The following is a 27,124-nucleotide window of genomic DNA, read 5'->3' as shown; positions in this document are numbered from 1 at the left end:
CTGAAAACTCCAACAAAGGAGACTGGCCCAGATTTAAGGGACAAATCTGTATATTAAGGACTGCAATATCTAATGGGGCGAGAAAAACTGCTTAATCTAGATGTTGCCCAGTCTAATAGAGTTGAGAGTTTAGACTGCGTGCTTATATTTTATTTCTTTTGGTAACTAACTCTGACCTTTTTGCTTATCACTTAATATCACTTAAAATCTATCTTTTGTAATCAATACACTTCTTTAATTGTTTATCTTTAGAAGTGAGTTTGTCTTGAAATGTGTGGTAAATCCACTCAGGTTTTACAAAGGCTGGTGTATATCCACTTTCCATTGATGAAGTGGTGAACTGATTAATAAATCTGCATTGCTCGTCTTCAGCAGTGCAAGATGATATATATCTAAGGTACAGGTGCTGGGGGGATTTGGTTCTGGTGCCTTTCTCTGTGTGATTCATGAGTGGCTCTGGGAGCATTCATGCAATATAGCTGAGTGTGGGGTTCTACATGCTGTTGTGCTGCGTGATCACAGCACCTGGAGGGGTTTGCTGCTGGTCATTAGCAAGGCATTGTGAGAGACAGCCAAGGCTGGAGAGAGTTCAGGGGGCACAGCAGTCCCACAGTCCCAGGCTGCATCCTGGGAATCCCGTCACACAGGGATGGCAGGAAATAGTGTGGATGTGGACATATAGTGTGTCCATTTTGGGGGAGCTGGACAAGATTTTATGCAATTACATCACTACTGAACCCAAGGAGGTTGTAGACCCTGTGACCCAAAAGCCCCTCAATCCCCCAAGGATGAGCAGAAAGTCATTGGAGGAGGGACACAATGAAGATAAGGTGAAGAGATCTCCCTGGAAACCCAGGATTTCCTCAGATCAGGACCCTCAGGGCAGCCCTGTAGGCTGTGAGGCCAATTCCCAGTCAGAAACCCAGGCCGGGACTCTGGAGGCATATCCTATAGAGGGAACCTCGGCAAGTAAGTGTCTATCTTCATCATATATTACTATACTATACTGCTGTGGTACCTTCTGTTCTGTTCCACAGCCACAGCCATTTTTCACAGATGTGAAGTAGAAGCCTTTCTGAGTCTCTAGCCCTCACCTCACCTCCCTCAGCCAACTCTCGCGCACGCCTGCTCCCTCCTGCATATACATTTTCATAATGGTGGCTCCTCTTGCTGAACAGTTGGCTTCTGTCACATCCTAGAGTCCTGATCATCAAATGATTGCAAGACCATGCAACGGAGGGCACATACCGATTTACCTATTTTCCTTTCCCTTCCTGCCTTTGTCTGCCCAGTGAACCACCCCCACCCCACTGCCCAACCCTGTTTGTCTGCTCAAAATGTCAGCCAGCAGCATAGGGCAGCCACAACCTCTACCCCACCTCCCCTCTTCTCCCACAGCATAGTCTAACAATGAAAACATGCAATTCTGGGAAATTCAACTGTTTATTGAAACAGTGGTTACAGGGAAAGAAGTTCATTTATTATTCTCCGTTTATGTGAAGTAGACATGGGCATTGCGTATCCATACAGGTACTAAGACTACAACTCCCTATAGCAACGCTTTTAATGGCTTTTCACACACTTGCATAAAGAAAGCCTGGGAACAGTGAATGCTTCAGTCAGTAAGTGCAAAACCCTCTCTATTTTTCTCTTCACTTTCACCATGTCTGCAGGAGAGATAAAGCAGAATCTGAGACTGAGAAATTGCTCAGTTTTGGTCTGAAAATTATGAGGGATAGCTGCATGAACATTCTTCCCAGTATAACTCGCAATTTCCTTTCACTCCTGCAGCACTTTGGGGAGAGGACTGTAATGGGGTGTACAGACGGGGAAGGAGAGTCTCTCCTGTTTACGAGCAAGCAGCTTGATCACAACCCATTATGATATGGGGCATTGCAGGTTGGTACACTCCCACTGCAGCTCTGGAGCTATTTCAACACATATTTCTAAAAAGATCACCTTTGTCATCCTGAAATTCTCTTGTCACTGTTGTTCATCCTAGGTCTGCAGTGCAATCCTTTCCCACCAATCAATGTTGTTTTCCCAAGTCCAGAAACAGCATTGTACCACTTGAAACTGCCCCAGGAACCACGCTTGTAGTAGCAGTTGCTTGGTATTACCCTCCCCACCCCCCTTCATCATCCTTGTCCTACTTCCTCCACCACCACTGAAGCGGTCGCTGCTGTTTCTGGAGGAGCTGCTGCCACATCATCTGCTTGGTGGGCTAGCCGTAGATGGGTCAGGAGTCCCAGGGGATCTGTCAGGGGGCGAGAAGCGGGCAGGGGGGGAAAGGGGGATAGGAGGTGGGGGCTGGGCCTCGCCTGGCTTTTTTGGGGAGACACAGCCTCCCCTAACCAGCCCTCCATACAATTTTGGAAACCCCATGTGGCCCTCAGGCCAAAAAGTTTGCCCGCCCCTGTGCTATATGCATCCCATAATGTGCAGTGAGAAAAATCCCAGTATGCACACAGCTCAGCAGCAAAGCAAAGGATCATGGGATATCCCCTAAGACTCATGCTTATTACGCAGCAGACCCCCACCGTGTGCATGCCATAATGTAAACTGAAGTGGGTACACCCGTTCTGTAGGCATGCTATTAGTGTTGCTTCCTTATTGTGTGTTACCTAAAGCTTGCCAAATAGCTGCTGATTAAATCCCCTGTGTAGACAAACCCTAAAATAGAAACAGAACTGTCCTGTCCAGGAAATGGGAAATTTCTCTAAGATCTCTTTGGGAGAAAGAAAGGGTTGGGAGCCGTGGTGACATAAGAATGGCCATACTGGGTCTTCCAATAGTGACCAATGCCAGGTGCTTCAGAGGGAATTAACAGAACAGGTCATCATCAAGTGATCCATTCCCCTGTCACCCATTCCCAGCTTCTGGAAAACAAAGGCTAGGGACACCATCCCTAATAGCCATTGATGGACCTATCCTCCATGAATTTATCTAGTTCTTTTTTGAATTGTTATAACTTGGCCTTCACAACATCCTCTGACAAAGAGTTCCATAGGTTGACTGTGCGATGTGTGAAGAAATACTTCCTTTTGTTTGTTTTAAACGTGCTGCCTATTAATTTCATTTGGTGACCCCTAGTTCTTGTGTTGTGAGAAGGAATAAATAACACTTCCTTATTTACTTTCTCCAAACCAGTCATTATTCTATAGGTGACAGAGGATTAATCCAAAGGGGCCTAGGGAGACTGGAAATATGGTCAGAAGATTACAAAACAGGAATGCATTTGGGGGGAAATGTAAAATTTTAATGGTGAATCAGAAAAACAGCTATTCAGTGGGAGGTGAAATGTGCAGAAGAAGCAATGGGCAAAAGAGACCTAGAGTTGGGAATGAGCAGCAAACGTGCTATATTTATAATGAGATATAGGGTCAGCATATGCAAAAGGCATATAGCATGAAGGGGAAACCAGCTACTCCTTTCTCTGTGTTCCCTTCTGAAGTTTTGAGGAGAAGGGATGTGATGGGAGATTCAGGTGAGGATCACTGCTGGGACAGTGTTTCTTCTTCCTGAAAAGGTGTTTGTGTAGGTGGCAGGGGGGGCATGCCTGGTGCACCTTTCCCTGCAAGGAGGTTAGAGGTGCAATTACGAGTAAGGAGAGAAAGGGCTCGCCATATACTTTGTACCAAGGCTGTGTTTGCGATGCTTCTTTTGATGGGATAGGAGACGAGTGTTGATCTGAATGTAGTATTGTGGTCCTTAGAGTTCCTATGCCAGATTAGTTGTGGTGGTGTGGAGAGGGTGGTCTGGAGGAAGTGGATGTAGTATGTATCACCAGGAGAACCAGTGAGCAAGCTGACATGTTAATGAAGTCAACTAGCCGTGAAGCAAGAAAGGAGGTCTCAGGAAGTGGGGGCTATCACTGTGCTCATCTGACACTAGTGTGTTATCTCCCCTAAAATGGCTGAAAGCACCAGAATGGGGGTGCCAGATCCTTCATTTCCCCTCTCCTCCCCAACTCTTTTTTTTTTTTCTTTTGGTAGCAGCAACAGGAATGAGAATTTGTCATTCCCTGTCCTGCTACAGGGAGGTCCCATCCCTCTGTCCTGAGCAGGAACATAGAGGTATCTGCTTACAGCTAGGAGGGGGTCAGTAAAATGGGGGAAAGTGCTGGCACAGGGTTAGAGGGTAGAATGTATTGGCTGTAGTGTTCCCTCTGACAAGAAATGTCGTCCCAAACAGTCTGACAGCAGTAGTCTTTCCATAGTCAAGGTTGAATCCTGATTTTTAAACCCTCTTCACCCCAACTTCCCCCTCACAAAAAATGGGATCCCATTGAAATGTCACACGCCCTATCTCATCCCGGAGCAGAGTTTGCTGTGAAGTTTGGTAAAAGTCAGAAATGGTGTTTCAAATAGCAGAGGTTCTCACAACGTCCCTGTTTACCCTGCAACAACCCCCTGGCTTTCTCAGGCTCATCTGAACTCCAGCCCATCCAACTCGTGTTGTTTGGAAGGCCTTTGAGGGAAAGGGGCCTCAGGCTGTGTTTCTGGGGTGCATGGGATGGATTGCAGCATTACAACGCTATAGGGAACTAGATATACATGTCTACAGCCTGACACCTACTGGCTTTGCTGAGCCATGGGGATGGGGATGGGCTTTATGGATTTGTTGGAGGGAAATGCTACAGCACCTGAAGAGTAAACAAGCCAGTGGGATGAGCCATCTGACCCCTACGGGAATGTCTCATCATGGAAAGATGTGTCCTTGTCAGAATTTTACCTCAGTTTTTTTTAACTTAAGCCTCCAATCTCTCCCGTGCTCTCACCTCTGAGAATCCCTATGGCTATTTTCTGATTTTTATGTCAGAAAAAAAAGCACTGAATTATGTGAAATTCTCTAGAATTTATCCATGGACAGCCCCACAGGGAAATGGAACTTTCCACCTATCTCTCACAATAGCATGTTCTGGCTGCTCAGGCAGTGGCTGAATCAGAGCAGGGGGGTAGCTGGGGTGGAACATTTCTCTTGCTTTAAAGCAATTGAATTAATGCAAGCACCAATTTCTCCCTTTGATCCCAAACAGAAAGTGGCCTACCCTCCTTTCCTAGTATTGACTGTATAGTCAGAGCATAGAAACAGGATAGGCAGATATACAATGGAAAACTTGATACTCACAAGTGACAACGGCCTGTTTGAATGTAACTTAGGAATAAAAAAGTACACCAAATAGACACTACAGTGGTGGGGACACATAAATTCCTGGATTAATAAGAGGAGGTTGTTCTTGGGGCTGGAGGTGCATACTTAATTGCTGGAGTAGGGGGAAGGCTGAGCTGGGATGCAGAATTAATTAAGTAGAATATGAGTTTGGGGAGAAGCTGTGAATTCTCCGTGCCATCAGACAGTGTTTTAGACAACCTTTTATGATTTGATCTCAGCTGAGTCTTGTAGTGAGAGCTCCTGCAACAGGGGCCCAAATCCCCTTGTTCTATACCAGTGATAACTCAGACTGCGGCTCGCGAGCGGAAATTGGTTCTGTAATGTGTCTCCTTTGGCTCTTTGCAGCACATGATATTAAAACAGTGTGTGATTTAATTACAGTAGAACCTCTGCATTATGTACACCAGAGTTACAAAACTGACCGGTCAACCACACACCTCCTTTGGAACCAGAAATACGCAGTCAGGCAGCAGAGATGAAATAAAAAAGCAAATACTGTACAGCACAGTACTGTGTTAAATGTAAACTACTAAAAAATAAATTGAAAGTCTAAAGAAAGAGTTGACAAAGTAAGGAGACTGTTTCTGTGCTTGTTTCATTTAAATTGAGATGGTTAAATCATCATTTTTATTCTGCATAGTAAAGTTTCAAAGCTGTAGTAAGTCAATGTTCGGTTGTAAACTTTTGAAAGAACCACCATAACATTTTGTTCAGAGTTACAAACATTTCAGAGCTACAAACAACCTCCATTCCCAAGGTATTTGTCCCTCTGAGGTTCTACAGTATTAACGAATCAAGTGCCCATCTTTAAAAAAGGAAAGAAGGAGAACCTGGGGAACTACAAACCGGTCAGCCTCACCTCAGTCCCTGGAAAAATCATGGAGCAGGTCCTCAAGGAATCCATTTTGAAGCACTTGGAGGAGAGGAAGGTGATCAGGAACAGTCAACATGGATTCATCAAGGGCAAGTCATGCCTGACCAACCTGATTGCCTTCTATGATGGGATAACTGGCTCTGTGGATATGGGGAAAGCGGTGGATGTGATATATCTTGACTTTAGCAAAGCTTTTGATACGGTCTCCCACAGTATTCTTGCCAGCAAGTTAAAAAAGTATGGACTGGATGAATGGACTATAAGGTGGATAGAAAGCTGGCTAGATTGTTGTGCTCAAAGGGTAGTGATCAAGGGCTCGATGTCTACTTGGCAGCCGGTATCAAGTGGAATACGCTAGGGGTCGGTCCTAGGGCCGGTTTTGTTCAACATCTTTATTAATGATCTGGATGATGGGATGGATTTCATCCTCAGCAAGTTCACAGATGACACTAAGCTGGGGGAAGAGATAGATATGCTGGACGGTAGGGGTAGGGTCCAGAGTGACCTAGACAAATTGGAGGATTGGGCCAAAAGAAATCTGATGAGATTCAACAAGCACAAGTGCAGAGTCCTGCACTTAGGATGGAAGACTCCCATGCACCACTACAGGCTAGGGACCGACTGTCTAAGCGACAGTTCTGCAGAAAAGGACCTGGGGATTACAGTGGAGAAGCTGGATATGAGTCAGCAGTGTGCCCTTGTTGCCAAGAAGGCTAATGGCATATTGGGCTGTATTAGTAGGAGCACTGCCAGCAGATCGAGGGAAGTGATTATTCCCCTCTATTCCGCACTGGTGAGGCAACATCTTGAGTATTGCGTCCAGTTTTGGGCCCCCCCACTACAGAAAGGATGTGGACAAATTGGAGAGAGTCCAGTGGAGGGCAATGAAAATGATCAGGAGGCTGGGGCACATGACTTATGAGGAGAGGCTGAGGGAACTGGGCTTGTTTAGTTTGCAGAAGAGAAGAGTGAGGGGGGATTTGATAGCAGCCTTCAACTATCTGAAGGGGGGTTCCAAAGAGGATGGAGCTAGGCTGTTCTCAGTGGTGGCAGATGACAGAACAAGGAGCAATGGTCTCAAGTTGAAGTGTGGGAGGTCTAGGTGGAATAGGTGGAATAGGAAACACTATTTCACTAGGAGGGTGGTGAAGCACTGGAATGGGTTACCTAGGGAGGTGGTGGAATCTCCATCCTTAGAGGTTTTTAAGACCCAGCTTGACAAAGCCTTGGCTGGGATGATTTAGTTGGTGTTGGTCCTGCTTTGAGCAGGGGGTTGGACTAGATGACCTCCTGAGGTCTCTTCCAACCCTAATCTTCTATGATTCTATGATCAAAGTTATTAACCAATCAGAATGCTTTTACTGTTATTAACCAATTAAGTTGTCAACTTGCACTGTTATTAACTTAGTTGTTGTGAATATAATATATAAACTAAATATTTCCGGGGGCATACTGTTTTTAAATATGAATAGTACTGTAACCCTGCTGCCCATCAGAGTTGGCAGCAACAAGGGACGGGTTCAGTATTTAGGGGTTCCTTTTCAATAACACAATGCAAAACGGGCTCGAGCCCCCGCCCAATGACCTTGGATAATTACGTACCACCCCCCTGGGTGCTTCTAAGAGGCAATACTTCCCCTCTTGCAAGCACAGAGTCTGAATGTAGCAAAAGCCTTTTAATAAAGGAGGGAAACAATGCAGCATTAGGTTCGGGAAACGCAATAAACAGGATTCATAACACAAACCATGAGCAAAAGACCCACCGCCAAATAAGTTGGGCAGTGTCCTTTTCCCCTCAGGGTCTTAAGTCCAGCAACCCAAAAGTCCCCCCACTCACAGTTGCTGTCCTTGGTCAGTGCAGCCCTAGAGTTCAGAAGTTCATTGGTAGAGTTCACCTCCCAGCCTGGGTGGAGGTATGGAGGCACCTTACACTCTCCGCTGCTCGGGCCCTCGACAGCTGATTGCCACATCTGTCTGTGGGGTGCTGCTCCCGTCCTCTCCGCCAGCCGTCCCGCTAGCCGCGCCTCTCCACCAGCCGCCCAGCTGGCCATGCCTCTCCGCCAGCCGTCCCGCTAGCCACGCCTCTCCGCCAGCCGCCCAGCTGGCCATGCCTCTCCGCCAGCCATCCTGCTAGCCACGCCTCTCCACCAGCCGCCCAGCTGGCCATGCCTCTCCGCCAGCCATCCTGCTAGCCGCGCCTCTCCACCAGCCGCCCAGCTGGCCATGCCTCTCCGCCAGCCGTCCCGCTAGCCGCGCCTCTCCGCCAGCCATCCTGCTAGCCGTGCCCCTCCGCCAGCCATCCTGCTAGCCGCGCCTCTCCGCCAGCCGCCCAGCTGGCCATGCCTCTCCGCCAGCCATCCTGCTAGCCGCGCCTCTCCACGAGCCACCCAGCTGGCCATGCCTCTCCGCCAGCCATCCTGCTAGCCGCGCCTCTCCACCAGCCGCCCAGCTGGCCATGCCTCTCTGCCAGCCATCCTGCTAGCCGCGCCCCTCCGCCAGCCATCCTGCTAGCCGCGCCTCTCCGCCAGCCGCCCAGCTGGCCATGCCTCTCCGCCAGCCATCCTGCTAGCCGCGCCTCTCCACGAGCCACCCAGCTGGCCATGCCTCTCTGCCAGCCATCCTGCTAGCCGCGCCTCTCCGCCAGCCATCCTGCTAGCCGCGCCTCTCCACGAGCCACCCAGCTGGCCATGCCTCTCCGCCAGCCATCCTGCTAGCCGCGCCTCTCCACCAGCCGCCCAGCTGGCCATGCCTCTCTGCCAGCCATCCTGCTAGCCGCGCCCCTCCGCCAGCCATCCTGCTAGCCGCGCCTCTCCGCCAGCCGCCCAGCTGGCCATGCCTCTCCGCCAGCCGCCCAGCTGGCCATGCCTCTCCGCCAGCCATCCTGCTAGCCGCGCCTCTCCACGAGCCACCCAGCTGGCCATGCCTCTCTGCCAGCCATCCTGCTAGCCGCGCCCCTCCGCCAGCCATCCTGCTAGCCGCGCCTCTCCGCCAGCCGCCCAGCTGGCCATGCCTCTCCGCCAGCCATCCTGCTAGCCGCGCCTCTCCACGAGCCACCCAGCTGGCCATGCCTCTCTGCCAGCCATCCTGCTAGCCGCGCCTCTCCGCCAGCCATCCTGCTAGCCGCGCCTCTCCGCCAGCTGCTCAGTTGGCTGTGTGTCTCCACTAGCCATCCAGCTGCCCATGCCTCTCCGCCAGCCATCCCGCTAGCCGCGCCCCTCCGCCAGGCGCCCAGCTGGCCATGCCTCTCTGCCAGCCATCCTGCTAGCCGCGCCTCTCCACCAGCCACCCAGCTGGCTGCACTTCTCCACTAGCTGTCCTGCTATCAGCTCACCAATATGTCTTCAGGCCCACGCTACTTAACACAGCTCTCTGTGATTTCAACTCTCAGTGATTTCAGCTGTTAGTAGGGGAGCCTCACTGCTGGTGCACCTGCTCTCTGCTGGTGCACCTATAGTCTTCTTGCATCAGAACCACTAGCCCAGAGTAGGTCTAATGCTTAGACCTAGGTATCAGTGATTTCAGCTCTGCAGCATGTAACAAGACTCTCACTTGAGTCTAAATTAGCTCTATTCTTACACAGTGGAGAGAGGAAGGATCAAGGTGGTGTTTAGAACCCTTAAAAGGGGCCCATACTACCAGGTACAAATACCTATCCCCAACCTCTCTCAATTCACTGGGCTTTGGAACCCATGCCCCTTGCCTAGTGAGTGCTGCTTAGTTGAGGGTGAGTCCCTTAGTCATAAAATGCCAAGTACAGTTCTACTGTCCTTGATTCACGTAACCGGGATAACAACCCTTTATTACTCCTGCCCCAATAAGGGTGCTAGGCAGGTTGGGTGTGCCCATGCAAAAGAGATCAGCCCCTGAAGTCCTTTTCCATAGCTCACCACCAGATGTCAAGGGAGACTCACTCTGACTGCTTACATTACTATAGTAGATGAAACAATGAATTCACACTACTGAGTACCATTCTATACATTTGGGAGAATGGGCAGCTCTGAAATTGTTGCACGCACTGGGCGTGGGCAAGAGGAATTCAAACATCAAAAGATAACCAAAAACATGATATAATATTTTTTTAAGTCTCTTGATTTTTTGGGGTCTGACTCATGATTCTGAACTATTGAGGGTGTTAATACTGTGGTTACTCCCACTGCCCTGCTATGTTGGGCTCACTGCACAGCCAATGTTGTCTACTCAGTGAATGAAATAGTGGCTTCTGGTGACTAACAGGGTATCTGCTGGCACTTGAAAAATTTTGACTGTAGCTGATCATGTCACTAAGCTACATTTAGAAATGCCCCAAAATAGGAGTGCTTGGGATAATATAACAGGTACTGGCATAATAAAATCATAGGACTGGAAGGGACCTCGAGAGGTCATCTAGTCCAGTTCCCTGCACTCATGGCAGAACTAAGTATTATCTAGACCATTCTTGACAGATGTTAGTCTAACCTACTATTAAAAATCTCCAATGATGGGGATTCCACAACCTCCCTAGGCAATTTATTCCAGTGTTTAACTACCCTGATAGTTAGGAAGTTTCTCCTAATGTCCACCCAAACCTCCCTTGCTGCATTTAAGCCCATTGCTTCTTGTCCTATCCTCAGAGGTTAAGAAGAACAATTATTCTCCCTCCTCCTTGTAACAACCTTTTATGTATTTGAAAACTGTTATTATGTCCCCTCTCAGTCGTCTCTTTTCCAGACTAAACAAACCAAATTTTTTCAATCTTCCTTCACAGGTCATGTTGTCTAGACCTTTAATCATTTTTGTTGCTCTTCTCTGGGCTTTCTCCAATTTGTCCACATCTTTCCTGAAATGTGGCACCCAGAACTGGACACAATACTCCAGTTGAGGCCTAATCAGCATGGAGTAGAGCAGAAGAATTACTTCTCATGTCTTGCTTACAACACTCCTGTTAATACACCCCAGAATGATGTTTGCTTTTTTTGCAACAGTGTTACATTGTTGACTCATATTTAGCTTGTGTTCCACTGTGACCCCCAGATCCCTTTCCGCAGTACTCCTTCCTAGGCAGTCATTTCCCGTTTACTGAAGTATTACCTTAAATCTTGTCTGTCTCTACCATTGCGTCGCTGGAGAGCTTTACCGAGAATGCTCCCCAGCTTCCTAAGACAGATTTAAAGAACAGAACCTATATTTAACAAATTACAACAGAAAAGATCCAGCTGAGAAAGCAGTTTCAGCACTCATCCAGATCTGGTCATCATCTGGTTTTGAGAGGTGGGTTTTTGTTTGGTGGATTCGTCTACATCAGCGGTTGGCAACCTTTCAGAAGTGGTGTGCTGCGTCTTCATTTATTCGCTCAGATTTAAGGTTTTGTGTGCCGGTAATAAGAATCCATGTGATCCATGCTGAACTGCGCCCCCTCTTGGCCCTGTCTGCACCCCTCACTGCCCCAGGCTGGGGCCAGAGGGCCATAGCTGGGGGAAGCTGCAGAGCCCCAGGCCGGCAGCCGGGACCCCAGGCCAGCAGCAAAGCTCCCCAGACAAGTGGCTGTGACCCAGGGCCAGCAGAGGGCTGAGCGAGGCCAGCGACTGGAACCCTGACTAGCAGGGGGCTGGTGGCTGGTATCCCAGGCCAGCAGCTGAGCCCCCTGGACTGGTGGCCGAGACTGGGGCCTGGCAGCGGGCTGAGGGGGCGCGTGGCCAGAACCCCAGCTGGCAGTGGGCCAGCGGCCGGTACCCCAGGCCGGCAGCAAAGCCCCTGGGACCAGTGCTGTGACCCAGGGCTGGCAGCGGGCTGAGTGGGGCTAGCAGATGGAACCCTGGCTGGTAGAGGACCGGTGGACAGTACCCCAGGCCGGCAGTGGAGCTCCCGGGACCAGTGGCCAGGACCCGGGCAGTGTGAGTGCCACTAAAAATCAACTCGTGTGCCGCCTTTGGCACGTGTGCAATAGGTTGCCTACCCCTAGTCTAGATTATCCAATCGCAAAGGTGTAGCCTTCTCTTCAGTTAGTTCAGGATTTATTCACAACAGCATTTGCTCCTGTCACTAAAATTGTGATGGAAGTGCCATTGCTATCAGGGTCACACAGTAATTCAGCTGGGTTTGGAATGAGCTGAAGATGCTGCCATTTCTTTTGTGCTTAGTACCTTGATCCCTGTAGGATCTTAGAGTACACATCTTATGTCCACTAACAACAGCTGGTGATGTCAATATTTTTCCTCATTCCTTTTTTTCAGAACTGATCTCCTGGTTTAAGCTTGGACAAGCTTTGTTCTGCATTCTAAACATCCCTCCGTTTCTGGGTCTGGTTCTATTTTGTGTTATCTCTGCTATTTTAGATATGTACAAGTGGCATATTAAAGTGCCCATGTGAGGGTTCCCTCCCCACTCTGAACTCTGGGGTATAGATGTGGGGACCCGCATGAAAGACCCCCTAAGCTTATTTCTACCATCTTAGGTTAAAAACTTCCCCAAGGCACAAATTCTTCCTTGTCCTTGGACTGTATTGCTGTCACCACCAAGTGAGTTAGACAAAGATTTAGGAAAAGGACCACTTGGAGTTCCTGTTTCCCCAAAATATCCCCCCAAACCCCTTCACCGCCTGTCCTGGGGAGGCTTGAGAATAATATACCAACCAAATAGGTAAACAAGGTGAGCACAGACCAGACCCTTGAGTTTTTAGGATGCTAAAAACCAATTAGGTTCTTAAAAGCAGAACTTTATTATAAAGAAAAAAGTAAAAGAAGCGCCTTTGTAAAATCAGGATGGAAGGTAATTTTACAGGGTAATAAGATTTAAAACACAGAGCATTCTCCTCTTGGCAAAACTTCAAAGTTACAAAAAACAGGAATAAACCTCTTGCTTAGCATAGGGAAAATTCACAAGCTGAAACAAAAGACAATCTAACGCATTTCCTTGCTTTTACTTACAATTTTTGTAATCTTAATTCAGGTAGGCTTTTAGGAGAGGGTTTTTTTTTTCCCCTGCCTGGTCCCTCTTTCTGTCCCGAGAGAGCACACAAAGAGAGCACAAACAAAACCTCCCCCACAGATTTGAAAGGATCTTCTTTCCTTATTGGTCCTTTTGGTTAGGTGCCAACCAGGTTATTTGAGCTTCGTAACCCCTTACAGGTAAAGGAGGGATTTTATGCTTCAGGTGGCACAACATATTTCTAAGCACATCTGATTTTCCCAAGAGCTAGTTCCCTTACATGCACATGAAATGTCCCCCCAATATATAGGAGAGACAAGGTGGTTAAAGTAATACTTTTTATTGGAACAACTTCTGTTGGTGAAAGAGACAAGCTTTCAAGCTTCACAGACCTCTTCCTCAGGTCTGAGAACCTCCCAATATATAGACAGAAGTTGGGTTTAAAATCATGGAGAGTTCTTTTTAGCAAATAATAAGTGAAGCTATGACAAAATCTTGATCTTGCTCATTTCTCCTCCTCTAAACAGGATTTTCTATCCCCAAAACTGACAAGCTCTCTCACATGGAATAAGAGAACAAGTAAAGCCATGGATCTCCAGGGCTATGAGGAAAGGTCATTTCTGAGTGGTACCTAAAAATTAAGTGCTGAAAGTTAGAAAATGCCAGCTATAAAGTTGCACGTGCAATCTTAAATTGGTCTCCCTCTGTGTATGCATTATGATGCATTCTTTAAGTCCATGATAACATACTTTTTCTTCTGGACCCCTGCCTCATGCAGTGCACAGCATGGAATCACACAGAAGCAGAATTAAAGAATTAAACCTGGAATTTCCAACTTTGGAGTGCTTGAATTTACAACCTAATTTTTAACATAGTTTTTATATGTAATATGATTTGAACACTGTATTTACTCTAGCTTTTTTGTTTTCTAATATAAAATAGATGTATTTTGCAGGCTTTTACACCTGTGTTTGCTACTTGTATGGCGGAACTTGAAATAGGAAAACAATACATTATTTTATAAGTTTATTCTGTTTTCACAAGTCTTTGTCCAGATTGCTTGTAGCCTTAGTTTGGTGAGGAGAAAGGAGAAAACAAGGAGCCACTCCTGAGCTTTTCATCATGTCTTTTTGCAAAAACAAGAATGTCATCATTGTATTTCAGCACATTATTCAGAGGACTCATTATTTGTCTCCAAATATCTTGCAATGTTTCTGCAGCCAATAGTATTCCAAATGACAATTTTTGATAGAATCAGAGGCCAATGTGAGTAGATGCAGCTAGGGTATAGTTCTGACAGATGGTAACTCTTAACGTTGTCCAGTTTTGAGAAGAATGCAACTCCATTATCGTCATATTAATATCCTGTCCAGAGTTGGTCTAATATGGCATTCTCATTGAATTGCAACATTCGGCTAATGTATGGCATACTGTATCTTTGGTTTGTCTTCTGGGGATTACTTCTTTTGGAGATATTAATAGGAAAGTTCTTTCTCTTTCTGACCTTCCCAGTTATCTTAATTTCTTGGGCAGTTACATTTTCTGACATGAATAAGAATGCTCAGGTATTCCTGATTTAGAGATCTGATGTATCTCTATGTAAATTAACTTGGAAATCCTTTGTTTTACTAAAGCCATAAAATAGTCTTGTCCTCTAATAGTCTACAAATATTGTATTTTATTGTTATCAGAATTTTGGACAACCGTTGTATTTACAACATTTTTAATTTTAGTGTAGAAGCAAATAAGTGTACATGTGATACTTGACAGGTTTCAGAGTAGCAGCCGTGTTAGTCTGTATCCGCAAAAAGAAAAGGAGTACTTGTGGCACCTTAGAGACTAACCAATTTATTTGAGCATAAGCTTTCGTGAGCTACAGCTCACTTCATCGGATGCATTCAGTGGACTACAGCTCACTTCATCGGATGCATTCAATACCACTGAATGCATCCAATGAAGTGAGCTGTAGCTCACGAAAGCTTATGCTCAAATAAATTGGTTAGTCTCTAAGGTGCCACTAGTACTCCTTTTCTTTATGTGATACTTGAGTGACACAGAACTCATTGCATCCGATGAAGTGAGCTGTAGCTCACGAAAGCTTATGCTCAAATAAATTTGTTAGTCTCTAAGATGCCACAAGTACTCCTTTTCTTTTTACAGAACTCATTGATTCTGTGGCCAGTGCACTCCTTTGTCACTGTTTTGTTGAATGAACCCATCAAACCTAGCGGTTTCTCATTTCCATACAATAAAATCGTTCTCTTTGTTGGCACTAGTTTAGTCTTGTTCAGAGCAGAGAGTTGTTATGCCTTTGCCTATTATTTAACATTTAAAGAACATCAAAATGAGCCAGTGGTTGCATCTAGACAAATCCCTTGTTCAGCTCTGGGAAAAAGGGATTCTGTGAGTTGCTGCTATTGTCACATGACAATTCCTGGTTCCTTAGCATTACCACTGTCACGTGACAAGGGCTAGTGCTCCCTCTGCTGAGACTGCCGCTGCTGCCTTATTTTTTACCAGGAGCCCGAGCACGGTAGCTGCGGTTCACTTTCTTCTCTTCCTGTTTTGCATGGTAAGATTTTTCTGTTCCAAGCAAGGTGGGGGATAGTTTCAGACTGTAACTAGCTTCTTTCGGAGCGAAGACTCCAGGTAACCGAGAGAACTTGGGGAACGTGATTGTAAATCTGTGCCTTCCAGGGGTGGCAGGTTTATATAATTTTTGGTGGTGCCCAGAACCCGCCCCTGCCCAAACTCCACCCCCCACCTGCCTAAGGCTCTGGGAGGGAGTTTGGATGGGGGAGGAGGTCTGGGGTGCAGGCCCTATGCTGGGGCAGGGGATTGGGGTGCAGGGTGCAGACTCTCGGAGAGGGTGCAGAGGGAGGGGCGGTGAGGGCTGTGGGGTATGGCTGCAGATGAGGAGTTTGGGGTGTAGGAGGGGCTCAGGGTGAGAGTAGGGGTGTAGGGGGTGAGGGCTCTGTCTGGGGTTGGCGGGTTTGGGGTGTTAGAGAGGCTCAGGGCTGGGGCAGAGGGTTGGAGTGCAGGGGGATGAGGGCTCTGACTGGGACTGGAGATAAGGTGTCTGGGGTGCTGGAGGGGCTCAGGGCTCGGGCAGAGGGTTAGGGTGTGGGGGGATGAGGGTGCTGGCTGGGACTGGAGATGAGGGGTTTGTGGTGTTGGAGAGGCTCAGGGCTAAGGCAGGGGGTTGGAGTGCAGGGGGATGAGGGCTCTGGCTAGGACTGGGGATAAGGTGTTTGGGGTGGTGGAGGGGCTCAGGGCTAGGGTAGAGGGTTGAGGGTGTGTGTGTGGGGGTTAAAGCTCTGGCTGGGGGTGTGGGCTCTGGGGTGGGGCAGGGCTGGGGATGAGTTTAGGGTGCAGGCAGGCTGCTCTGGGACAGGGCCCAGAGAGGAGGACTCCCCCAGCCCTTTCCCTGCTGGCAGCAGTGAACTCTGGGGGAGGAGCCCCCCTTTCCCACCCCCTCAGCAGCACATTCATCCCCACCACTGTCACTGCATGTGCTCCTAGGGCCTCTCTCAGGTCCAGGAATCTCCCTCGCCTCCCCCATGGTGGGTGTAGGGGGGTGCTGCGTGCGCCTCCTCCCCTGCTGTTGCCCCTGATTGTAGCCTCACTGGAAGTGAGCAATGAGGCTGCCTCCTTGCTCAGCATGGGGCAGGAGCAATGACTGCGGGCGGGGGGGCCCCTGTGCTGGTGAAGGGTCCCGCCGGAAAAGGGAAGGGTCTGAGGTGGAAGGGCAGGCTCACAGTCAGTCTTCCCTGGCAGTCGGGAGGGCAAGGGGGGCAGTAGGACCCTGCGGCAGCAGTTGCTGCAGGGAGGCAGCATGGAACTGCACAGCAGAGGCGGGGACACTCTGCTCCGGTGGGTGGGGGCAGCAAGGGGAGGCCAGGGGACACTTGTAGGAGGCGAGGTGTGAGGTGGTGGCAGGTGGGCGGGGTCGGGGGACACCCAGCCCCAAATATTGGTGGAGCTGGGCCTCTGGGCTCTGAATATTGCTGATGCCAAGGCACCACGGGCCAATATAAATTGCCGCCTATGGCCCCTTCCACCCCCCATGTCTGCTCCATGTGTGACTGTACCGCTCAGATCTGCTGACTTCACTGACACTCACACACAGGTTCTTGGTCCTGTTAGCACATGCAGGAGCCAATCCAGGTAGGGGAGCGCCTATGCACCCGGAAATGGAAGTCACCAAATCTCCCAGCAGAGTGGGAGGAGATAGAAAGGAAGAGGGACTGAAAGAGACAGGAAAAATAATGAGAGGTGATGAGCTCCCAGTGCTACCCAGTCCTGTTACTGCATCATCACTGTGCAAATTGAGAGGAACAAGAGTAAAAAGGCAGTGCCCTATCTCTGTCTAGTAACCATACAGCAGAGGAAATGCACTGCTCTTAGGGACATTGTCAGGGAAGCTCTCCAAAGTGTAGCGTTTTATTCTGCTCCTCTACAGAAATTTGTTCAGTCTGTTAAAGGGAGGTTACACAAATGTCTTGGTTCATTTAGTTCCGGGGAAGATGCTGGGTCTGGACTGTAGTAAAGGGACCAAGTGGTTTTCAATATCAGAGTTTAGAATATCTGTGCCCAAGGAAAGCCTGAGGAGAATTTAGCTTTAAAATGGACCAAAACCCTTTATCACCCTGACAGGTTGTAGAATAGCTTCCTGTGTGTCACTCCAGATTACCTGTTATATTAATTTAGATGGAATATACGGGCTAAGATAACCCAGTCACTAAACAGTAAGAAGATCTGAAGTTTGGTATACAGAGACCTCAGCCTGGTTAGTACCATGGCAAATGCACCATTTTAACCTTTTATTAAAGATATAGAAAAGGAAAAACAGTTAAAGTGTTGAAATGTAAAGTATTAAGTAAGGCTTTCATTTTAACAACATTTCTTCTTCCCTTTCTCTCTAGCTGGAGAGAGTTTTAAAGGCAAAACCCCCTTGTTGACAATCTCTTAGATAGTATCAAAGGTGGTAATAACTATCCTTTGGGGAAAAGACAGGAAGTTAGTTGAGGTGGGCTGGAGCTATTGTGTTAAAGACCCATCCCATTTCATCTCAGGTGGTATTTTGGATTCAGCTAGAGCTGGTAGGGAGGGTGATGTCATTTGTATCCCTCTTGCTACGGGAGGAAGCACAGGCAGGAATGTCTGTGAAGGGAGGGCTCCTGCCTCATACTGAGAATGAGGGGTGATCAGCAGGTTATCTCAAGTGCTTGTATACGAATGCACAAAGCCTTGGAAACAAGCAGGGAGAACTGGAGGTCCTGGTGATGTCAAGGAATTATGACGTGATTGGAATAACAGAAACTTGGTGGGATAACTCACATGACTGGAGTACTGTCATGGATGGTTATAAACTGTTCAGGCAGGGCAGAAAAGGTGGGGAAGTAGCATTGTATGTAAGGGAGCAGTATGACTGCTCAGAGCTCCGGTACGAAACTGCAGAAAAACCTGAGTCTCTCTGGATTAAGTTTAAAAGTGTGAGCAACAAGAGTGATGTAGTGGTGGGAGTCTGCTATAGACCACCGGACCAGGGGGATGAGGTGGATGAGGCTTTCTTCCGGCAGCTCGCAGAAACTGCGAGATCGCACGCCCTGATTCTCATGGGTGACTTTAATTTTCCTGATATCTGCTGGGAGAGCAATACAGCGGTGCATAGACAATCCAGGAAGTTTTTGGAAAGCGTAAGGGACAATTTCCTGGTGCAAGTGCTAGAGGAGCCAACTGGGGGGGAGCTTTTCTTGACCTGCTGCTCACAAACCGGGAAGAATTAGTAGGGGAAGCAAAAGTGGATGGGAATCTGGGAGGCAGTGACCATGAGTTGGTTGAGTTCAGGATCCTGACACAGGGAAGAAAGGTAAGCAGCAGGGTACGGACCCTGGACTTCAGGAAAGCAGACTTCGACTCCCTCAGGGAACGGATGGGTAGGATCCCCTGGGGGACTAACATGAAGGGGAAAGGAGTCCAGGAGAGCTGGCTGTATTTCAAGGAATCCCTGTTGAGGTTACAGGGACAAACCATCCCGATGTGTCGAAAGAATAGTAAATATGGCAGGCGACCAGCTTGGCTTAACGGTGAAATCCTAGCGGATTTTAAACATAAAAAACAAGCTTACAAGAAGTGGAAGTTTGCACATATGACCAGGGAAGAGTATAAAAATATTGCTCGGGCATGTAGGAATGAAATCAGGAGGGCCAAATCGCACCTGGAGCTGCAGCTAGCGAGAGATGTTAAGAGTAACAAGAAGGGTTTCTTCAGGTATGTTGGCAACAAGAAGAAAGCCAAGGAAAGTGTGGGCCCCTTACTGAATGAGGGAGGCAACCTAGTGACAGAGGATGTGGAAAAAGCTAATGTACTCAATGCTTTTTTTGCCTCTGTCTTCACTAACAAGGTCAGCTCCCAGACTACTGCGCTGGGCATCACAACATGGGGAATAGATGGCCAGCCGTCTGTGGAGAAAGAGGTGGTTAGGGACTATTTAGAAAAGCTGAACGTGCACAAGTCCATGGGGCCGGATGAGTTGCATCCGAGAGTGCTAAAGGAACTGGCGGCTGTGATTGCAGAGCCATTGGCCATTATCTTTGAAAACTCGTGGCGAACGGGGGAAGTCCCGGATGACTGGAAAAAGGCTAATGTAGTGCCAATCTTTAAAAAAGGGAAGAAGGAGGATCCTGGGAACTACAGGCCAGTCAGCCTCACTTCAGTCCCCGGAAAAATCATGGAGCAGGTCCTCAAAGAATCAATCCTGAAGCACTTACATGAGAGGAAAGTGATCAGGAACAGTCAGCATGGATTCACCAAGGGAAGGTCATGCCTGACTAATCTAATCACCTTCTGTGATGAGATTACTGGTTCTGTGGATGAAGGGAAAGCAGTGGATGTATTGTTTCTTGACTTTAGCAAAGCTTTTGACACGGTCTCCCACAGTATTCTTGTCAGCAAGTTAAAGAAGTACGGGCTGGATGAATGCACTATAAGGTGGGTAGAAAGTTGGCTAGATTGTCGGGCTCAACGGGTAGTGATCAATGGCTCCATGTCTAGTTGGCAGCCGGTGTCAAGTGGAGTACCCCAGGGGTTGGTCCTGGGGCCGGTTTTGTTCAATATCTTCATAAATGATCTGGAGGATGGTGTGGATTGCACTCTCAGCAAATTTGCGGATGATACTAAACTGGGAGGAGTGGTAGATACGCTGGAGGGCAGGGATAGGATACAGAGGGACCTAGACAAACTGGAGGATTGGGCCAAAAGAAATCTGATGAGATTCAATAAGGATAAGTGCAGGGTCCTGCACTTAGGACGGAAGAACCCAATGCACCGCTACAGACTAGGGACCGAATGGCTAGGCAGCAGTTCTGCGGGAAAGGACCTAGGGGTGACAGTGGACGAGAAGCTGGATATGAGTCAGCAGTGTGCCCTTGTTGCCAAGAAGGCCAATGGCATTTTGGGATGTATAAGTAGGGGCATAGCGAGCAGATCGAGGGACGTGATCGTCCCCCTCTATTCGACATTGGTGAGGCCTCATCTGGAGTACTGTGTCCAGTTTTGGGCCCCACACTACAAGAAGAATGTGGATAAATTGGAGAGAGTCCAGCGAAGGGCAACAAAAATGATTAGGGGTCTGGAACACATGACTTATGAGGAGAGGCTAAGGGAACTGCGATTATTTAGTCTGCAGAAGAGAAGAATGAGGGGGGATTTGATAGCTGCTTTCAACTACCTGAGAGGTGGTTCCAAAGAGGTTGGTTCTAGACTATTCTCAGTGGTAGAAGAGGACAGGACAAGGAGTAATGGTCTCAAGTTGCAGTGGGGGAGGTTTAGGTTGGATATTAGGAAAAACTTTTTCACTAGGAGGGTGGTGAAACACTGGAATGTGTTGCCTAGGGAGGTGGTGGAATCTCCTTCCTTAGAAGTTTTTAAGGTCAGGCTTGACAAAGCCCTGGCTGGGATGATTTAATTGGGGATGGGTCCTGCTTTTGAGCAGGGGGTTGAACTAGATGACCTCCTGAGGTTCCTTCCAACCCTGATATTCTATGATTCTATGATTCCATGCTAGCCTGGTCTAGTCAGGAAATCTCTTGGGATGACAAAAACTCAGCATCCCAAGAGGTGGTGGGGGGTAGCAGCTGTGATGGTGAAGTTTGCTTCAGTAGTGTCTCTCTGTTCTTCTATCTATTCTAGTCCTCCCAAAGTCTCTTTCTTTCAGGACCAAAAAAAGGGAGTGATGCATGCCAGTGACGCTTGAGGAAGCAGCTATGTGTTTAACCTAGGCAGAGAGGGACCTTTAAGGTGGGAGGGGCCCTCTGCAAAGACTTTGAGCAGGAGAATGACCAGATTCTGCTATCAGTGGTGAAGGATTTATTTGTCCATGTTTAGTAGGAGCTTTGTGGTCTCTGGTGTTCCCAGGGTGACTTTAGCTCTGCGTTCTTCTCTGGTTCCTGGAAGGTAGAAACAGTCTACGCAATATCTTTCAAGCAGCCCAAAAATAACTGAGTAATTTGTGTTTGTCTCTTCTTTGGAGTTTTTCTTTCTTTTTTCCCTTTCCTGTATGTATGTATGTTTCTTTCTTTCTTTCTTTCTTTCTTTCTTTTTCTTCCCACTCTCATTTTATGCTCTATCCCTCTCCCTGCTTATTTCCTTCTCTCTCAGTCCCCCTTGCCTTTCCTGAATCATGCTTTCTCCTCCCTTTCCCCCTCTTCTCTCTTAATATTTTACCCCACTCTTCATCCTTTAATACTCTCTTCACCTCCCCACCAACAGTTTCCTCACCTTCCTCACTCAGCCCAGTTTCTCATTCAGATGTCCCAAATTGCCACTCTTAGGTCATGACCCCCCCCATTCCAGTCTACCCCACACAAATCATACATCATCCACGCTGTCACATACAGACCTAGCCACTTACACACCAGTCATCCTGCCATTCTACCCCTCAGGCCCATATCTCTCACACATTAGTCACCTTACTATTCAGACCCCCCAGTCACACGCCAACCTACTTTCTTCTTTGGCTAGTGGAATGTCTCCCACAGGGGCCCTGAGGTCGTTCCCAGCAGTCCCATCCACATGGAAGTGGCAGAGATAGTTTTCCCTGGTCTCCATGGAAGAGTAGAGTAAGAGTGGGGAGAACAGGAGTTGGCCTCTTTCCTTCAGGTCAGGGAAAGTCTGAGCCCCTTACTGAATGGGGGAGGCAACCTAGTGACAGAGGATGTGGAAAAAGCTAATGTACTCAATGCTTTTTTTGCCTCTGTCTTCACAAACAAGGTCAGCTCTCAGACTACTGCACTGGGCAGCACAGTATGGGGAGGAGGTGACCAGCCCTCTGTGGAGAAAGAAGTGGTTCAGGACTATTTAGAAAAGCTAGATGAGCACAAGTCCATGGGGCCGGATGCACTGCATCCAACAGTGCTAAAGGAGTTGGCGGATGTGATTGCAGAGCCATTGGTCATTATCTTTGAAAACTCATGACGATTGGGGGAGGTCCCGGATGACTGGAAAAAGGCTAATGTAGCGCCCATCTTTAAAAAAGGGAAGAAGGAGGGTCCGGGGAACTACAGGCCAGTCAGCCTCAGCTCAGTCCCTGGAAAAATCATGGAGCAGGTCTTCAAGGAATCAATTTTGAAGCACTTTGAGGAGAAGAACGTGATCAGGAAAGTCAGCATGGATTCACCAAGGGCAAGTCATGCCTGGCTAACCTAATTGCCTTCTGTGATGAGAACTGGCTCTGTGGATGAGGGGAAAGTAGTGGACCTGTTATTCCTTTACTTTAACAAAGCTTTTGATATGGTCTCTCACAGTATTCTTTCCAGCATGTTAAAGAAGTATGGGATGGATGAATGGACTGTAAGGTGGATAGAAAGCTGGCTAGAACATCAGGCTCAGCAGGTAGTGATCAATGGTTCCGTGTCTAGTTGGCAGCCGGTATCAAGCGGAGTGCCCCAAGGGTCGGTCCTGGGGCCGGTTTTGTTCAATATCTTCATTAATGATCTGGAGAATCACCTGGATTGCACCCTCAGCAAGTTTGCAGATGACACTAAACTGGGAGGAGTGGTAGATACGCTGGAGGGTAGGAATAGGATACAGAGGGCCCTAGACAAATTAGAGGATTGGGCCAAAAGAAATCTGATGAGGTTCAACAAGGACAAGTGCAGAGTCCTGCACTTAGGATGGAAGAATCCCATGCACAGCTACAGACTAGGGACCGAGTGGCTAGGCAGCAGTTCTGCAGAAAATGACCTAGGGAATACAGTGGACGAAAAGCTGGATATGAGTCAACAGTGTGCCTTTGTCGCCAAGAAGGCTAATGGCATTTTGGGCTGTATAGGTAGGAGCATTGCCAGCAGATTGAGGGACATTATCATTCCCCTCTATTCGGCATTGGTGAGGCCTCCTCTGGAGTACTGGGTCCAATTTTGGGCCCCACACTACAAGGAGGATTTGGAAAGAGTCCAGTGGAGGGCAACAAAAATTATTAGGGGGCTGGAGCACATGACATATGAGGAGAGGCTGAAGGAACTGCGATTATTTAGTCTGCAGAAGAGAAGAATGAGGGGGGATTTGATAGCTGCTTTCAACTACCTGAAAGGGGGTTCCAAAGGGGATGGAGCTAGGCTGTTCTCAGTGCTAGCAGATGACAGAACAAGGAGTCATGGTCTCAAGTTGCAGTGGGGGGAGGTTTAGGTTGGATATTAGGAAAAACTTTTTCACTAGGAGGGTGGTGAAGCACTGGAATGCGTTACCTAGGGAGGTGGTGGAATCTCCTTCCTTAGAGGTTTTTAAGGTCAGGCTTGATAAAGCCCTGGCTGGGATGATTTAGTTGGGGATCGGTCCTGCTTTGAGCAGGGGGTTGGACTAGATGACCTCCTGAGGTCCCTTCCAACCCTGATATTCTGTGATTCTATGGACAAGTGAGTGGGAGCAGGCAGTGCTAGCATAGAACAGGACATTGTTCCTTCTCTTCAGCAGCCCTGTGGTCTAGATAGGGGGTCACCACCATCAGCAAATGCCTGGTGGCATGCTCCCTGTTATGTATTCACTCCTGATAGCTCCGAAAGCTTGTGGGAAGAGACTGTATTCCCCTATCTCCTCCATTTGGGAAGGAGGATCAGAGATACCACACAACTGCCAATCTCCCTCTGCCCAGGGCTTCCAAGGGGGAAAAAACTGTGACATTAACCTGTCACTGGTCAGTCACACACATAGAATGGCTGTTCCTCCACTCTTGGGGCTGGTTCTGTTCTCTAGCAGGCCCTGGTCTCTAACCGGCTGGGTTAGAGATGTGCAAATGGCACAGTCATACTCTGCCATAGTCCCCCATGGTGTGGAGATCTCTGAATCCCCTACAAGTGGCACAACACACTTAACAGCACATCTAACTTTCCCAGGAGCTATTTCCTTTCCATGAAGATGAAATGTCCCCCCAGCAAAGAGAGGGCCAGGGTTTTTTGTAGCAAGATGTGACAAACCTTGATCTTGCTCATTTTTCCTACCCTGAGCAGAATTTCCAGTTAAAAAACCAGATATAATCTCCCTCATAGAACGAGAGGAAGAGCCATGGGTTCCTGATCTTCTGGACTACGAGGAAAAGGAGATGCTGAGTGGCACCTGTGCAGGTGAGGAATAAGCTCAACTGTCTGGAGAACTGTCAGTGAGTAGAATAAAACTCTGGAATTCCTCCAAAAATGCTGTGAGCTGGCACCATTTTGTCCCATTATTGTAATCAATACTCATCATGTTCTCAAGACAGATATCTCTGAGGGCTTCCCAGCCATACTGATTAACTTCAGGTGGGCGTCTGTGACCTCACTTGTTGTTCTGCTGAGAGTTCAGATGGAATGTGGAGGGAGAATAGGGCCTCTCCCCCTCTTTGGGGGAAGAATCTGCTCTCAGTTTATGATTTAGTCCTGTTTGAAACCTGGAACGCTTCTAGTCCTGAAACCATATTTCAAGCTAGACTGTGAGCACTCTGGGACAGGGACTCTACTTATTAGTTGTTTGTACAGTGTCTAGGGAGTGGGTCCCTGATTGGGTCTCCCAGGAGCTGTGGTCAACTTGATTTCTTTTAATTGACTAAATTTTAAAAAAATCAATTCTCCCTTTAAAGAATATAACTTAATTTATAACATTTCCTCTAAAATTCGTTACTGGTGCTTTTCTGCTGTGCTGTTTATTCAGAAGGTTCTTTTCACCATTCTTTTACTATCTTATGGGTCACCTGTAAAAAAACAGTAGGTACAATGTGTTCATATGGAAATATGATATTCCCTTTCCCAAGGTTTCCTTTTTCTCCAGTCACTCTTCTCTAGATTCTCATTTTATTCTAACAGGTGATGGGATTGTGAATGAGAATGAGGAGGAGAATCCACACCAGGACAGTCATGAGTCAATGGAACCACATGGCACGTTATCAGGAGCATCCCAAAGGAATATTTCCCAGTGTCCTGAGCAGGATAAAGCTTGTGAGGGTCAGCGCAGATCAGAAAGGCACCAAAGAACTCCTCCAGGAAAGAGACGAGGTAAATCAACTGCATGTGAAATAGGTTTTAGGAAACTGCCAGACATTATCCACCTAGGAAATCCCAAAATGGGGAAATCAATAATATGTGATGACTGTGGGAAAAGTTTCCGGCTGAGATCAAACCTCAGACAGCATCAAAGGATTCACACTGGAGAGAAACCCTTTGGATGTGCTGAGTGTGGGGAAAGCTTCCGGCAGCGCTCACATCTTATTCAGCATAAGACAAAGCACACGGGGGAGAGACCCTATGAATGTACCGAGTGTGGGAAAAGCTTCAGTATGAGCTCAAAACTCATTCGGCATCAGATAATCCACACAGGAGAAAAACCCTATAAATGTGGTGAGTGTGGCAAGAGCTTCATTGGGAACTCACAGCTTATCCTGCACCAGAGAGTCCACACGGGTGAGAGACCCTACAAATGTGGTGACTGTGGGAAGAGCTTCAGTGTGAGCTCAGCCCTTACTCAACATCAGAGAACCCATACTGGAGAGAAACCTTATGAATGCGCCGAGTGTGGGGAAAGCTTCCGGCAGCGCTCGCACCTCATTCAGCATCAGAGAATTCATACGGGTGAGAGACCCTATGAGTGTTCCGAGTGTGGGAAGAGCTTCAGTGTGAGCTCTGCCCTCATTCAGCATCAGAGATTTCACACGGGGGAAAGACCTTATGAGTGTGCTGAGTGTGGGAAAAGCTTCACAGTGAGCTCACACCTGATACAGCACCGGAGAGTTCATACAGGGGAAAAGCCCTATGAATGTGCTGACTGTGGGAAAGGCTTCCTTTGGAGATCAGCCCTTCTCCGACATCAGAGAATCCACACAGGACAGAAACCCTATGAGTGTACTGAGTGTGGTGAAAGCTTCCGTCAGAGCGCGCATCTTATTCAGCATCAGAGAATCCACACTGGGGAGAGACCCTATGAATGTGTCGACTGTGGAAAGGGCTTCACTGTGAGCTCTGCCCTCATTCGACATCAGAGAATCCACATGGGAGGGAAACCCTAAAAATGGGCTGAAAGCTTCATGTCAGATATCCCTCCAGAGTCTCCCAATGGATAGTAGCCAGGCATGTTTCTTGCTTTGAGTCCATAAGGCTCTTCTCTTTTCACAGAGAATGAAAAACGCCTTGCTGAGGATGGTCAAGTTAAACAAAGAGGAAATGTTGGTGTAGAGAGATGAGTCATATAGGGGCCTGAGGTGTAGAGAGGAATGTATGGTGGGAGCCAGAGCTGGAGACCAGGAGGTGCTGTGGGCAGCAGGAGGATGGAGCATTTGGAGATAAAAGGGAAGCTGGTGGTATAATTGGAGAGAAGTCATGTTGTGAAGGTTGTCAATAAACATACATTTAAGAGAAAAGATAAAATTGCCCTTTCCCCTATGCCCAGGATGGGCTTTAGACAATTTATAGTGAGATTTTTCACTGTCAAATGGGGCTTTTGGTGTATTTCAGGACTCATTGCTATGTAATATCAAGATGAGTGGGATAGGAGTAGGGCTGTTTTATTTCTGGCTCTGCTAGGGATTGTTTTCTAGTGGTTTAGAGAAGGAGGTGGAGAGTCAGGGCTCTTGGGTTCTACTTCCAACTCTGTCATTGATTTTTTTTCTGTGACCTTAGCTCACTTCATCTTGCTGTACCTAGGTTTTCC

General features: G+C 47.8%; 1 protein-coding gene across 1 annotated transcript in view; it reads left to right on the top strand.

Annotated features, from left to right (window-relative positions):
• The window catches only part of LOC144271194 (uncharacterized), a 37,515-nt gene extending 11,032 nt beyond the window's left edge, over positions 1 to 26,483 (top strand). Inside the window, exon 3 of the mRNA XM_077828373.1 lies at positions 25,626 to 26,483. Within this exon, the coding sequence (XP_077684499.1) occupies positions 25,626 to 26,483 (858 nt within the window). The remainder of the gene's footprint in view (positions 1 to 25,625) is intronic.
• Positions 26,484 to 27,124: the final 641 nt, after the last annotated feature.

This window comes from Eretmochelys imbricata, chromosome 10 (assembly GCF_965152235.1).
Source record: "Eretmochelys imbricata isolate rEreImb1 chromosome 10, rEreImb1.hap1, whole genome shotgun sequence".
Taxonomy (NCBI): Eukaryota; Metazoa; Chordata; order Testudines; family Cheloniidae; genus Eretmochelys; species Eretmochelys imbricata.
Note: the sequence above shows the minus strand (reverse complement) of the source record. Positions and strands in the feature narration are given on the sequence as shown.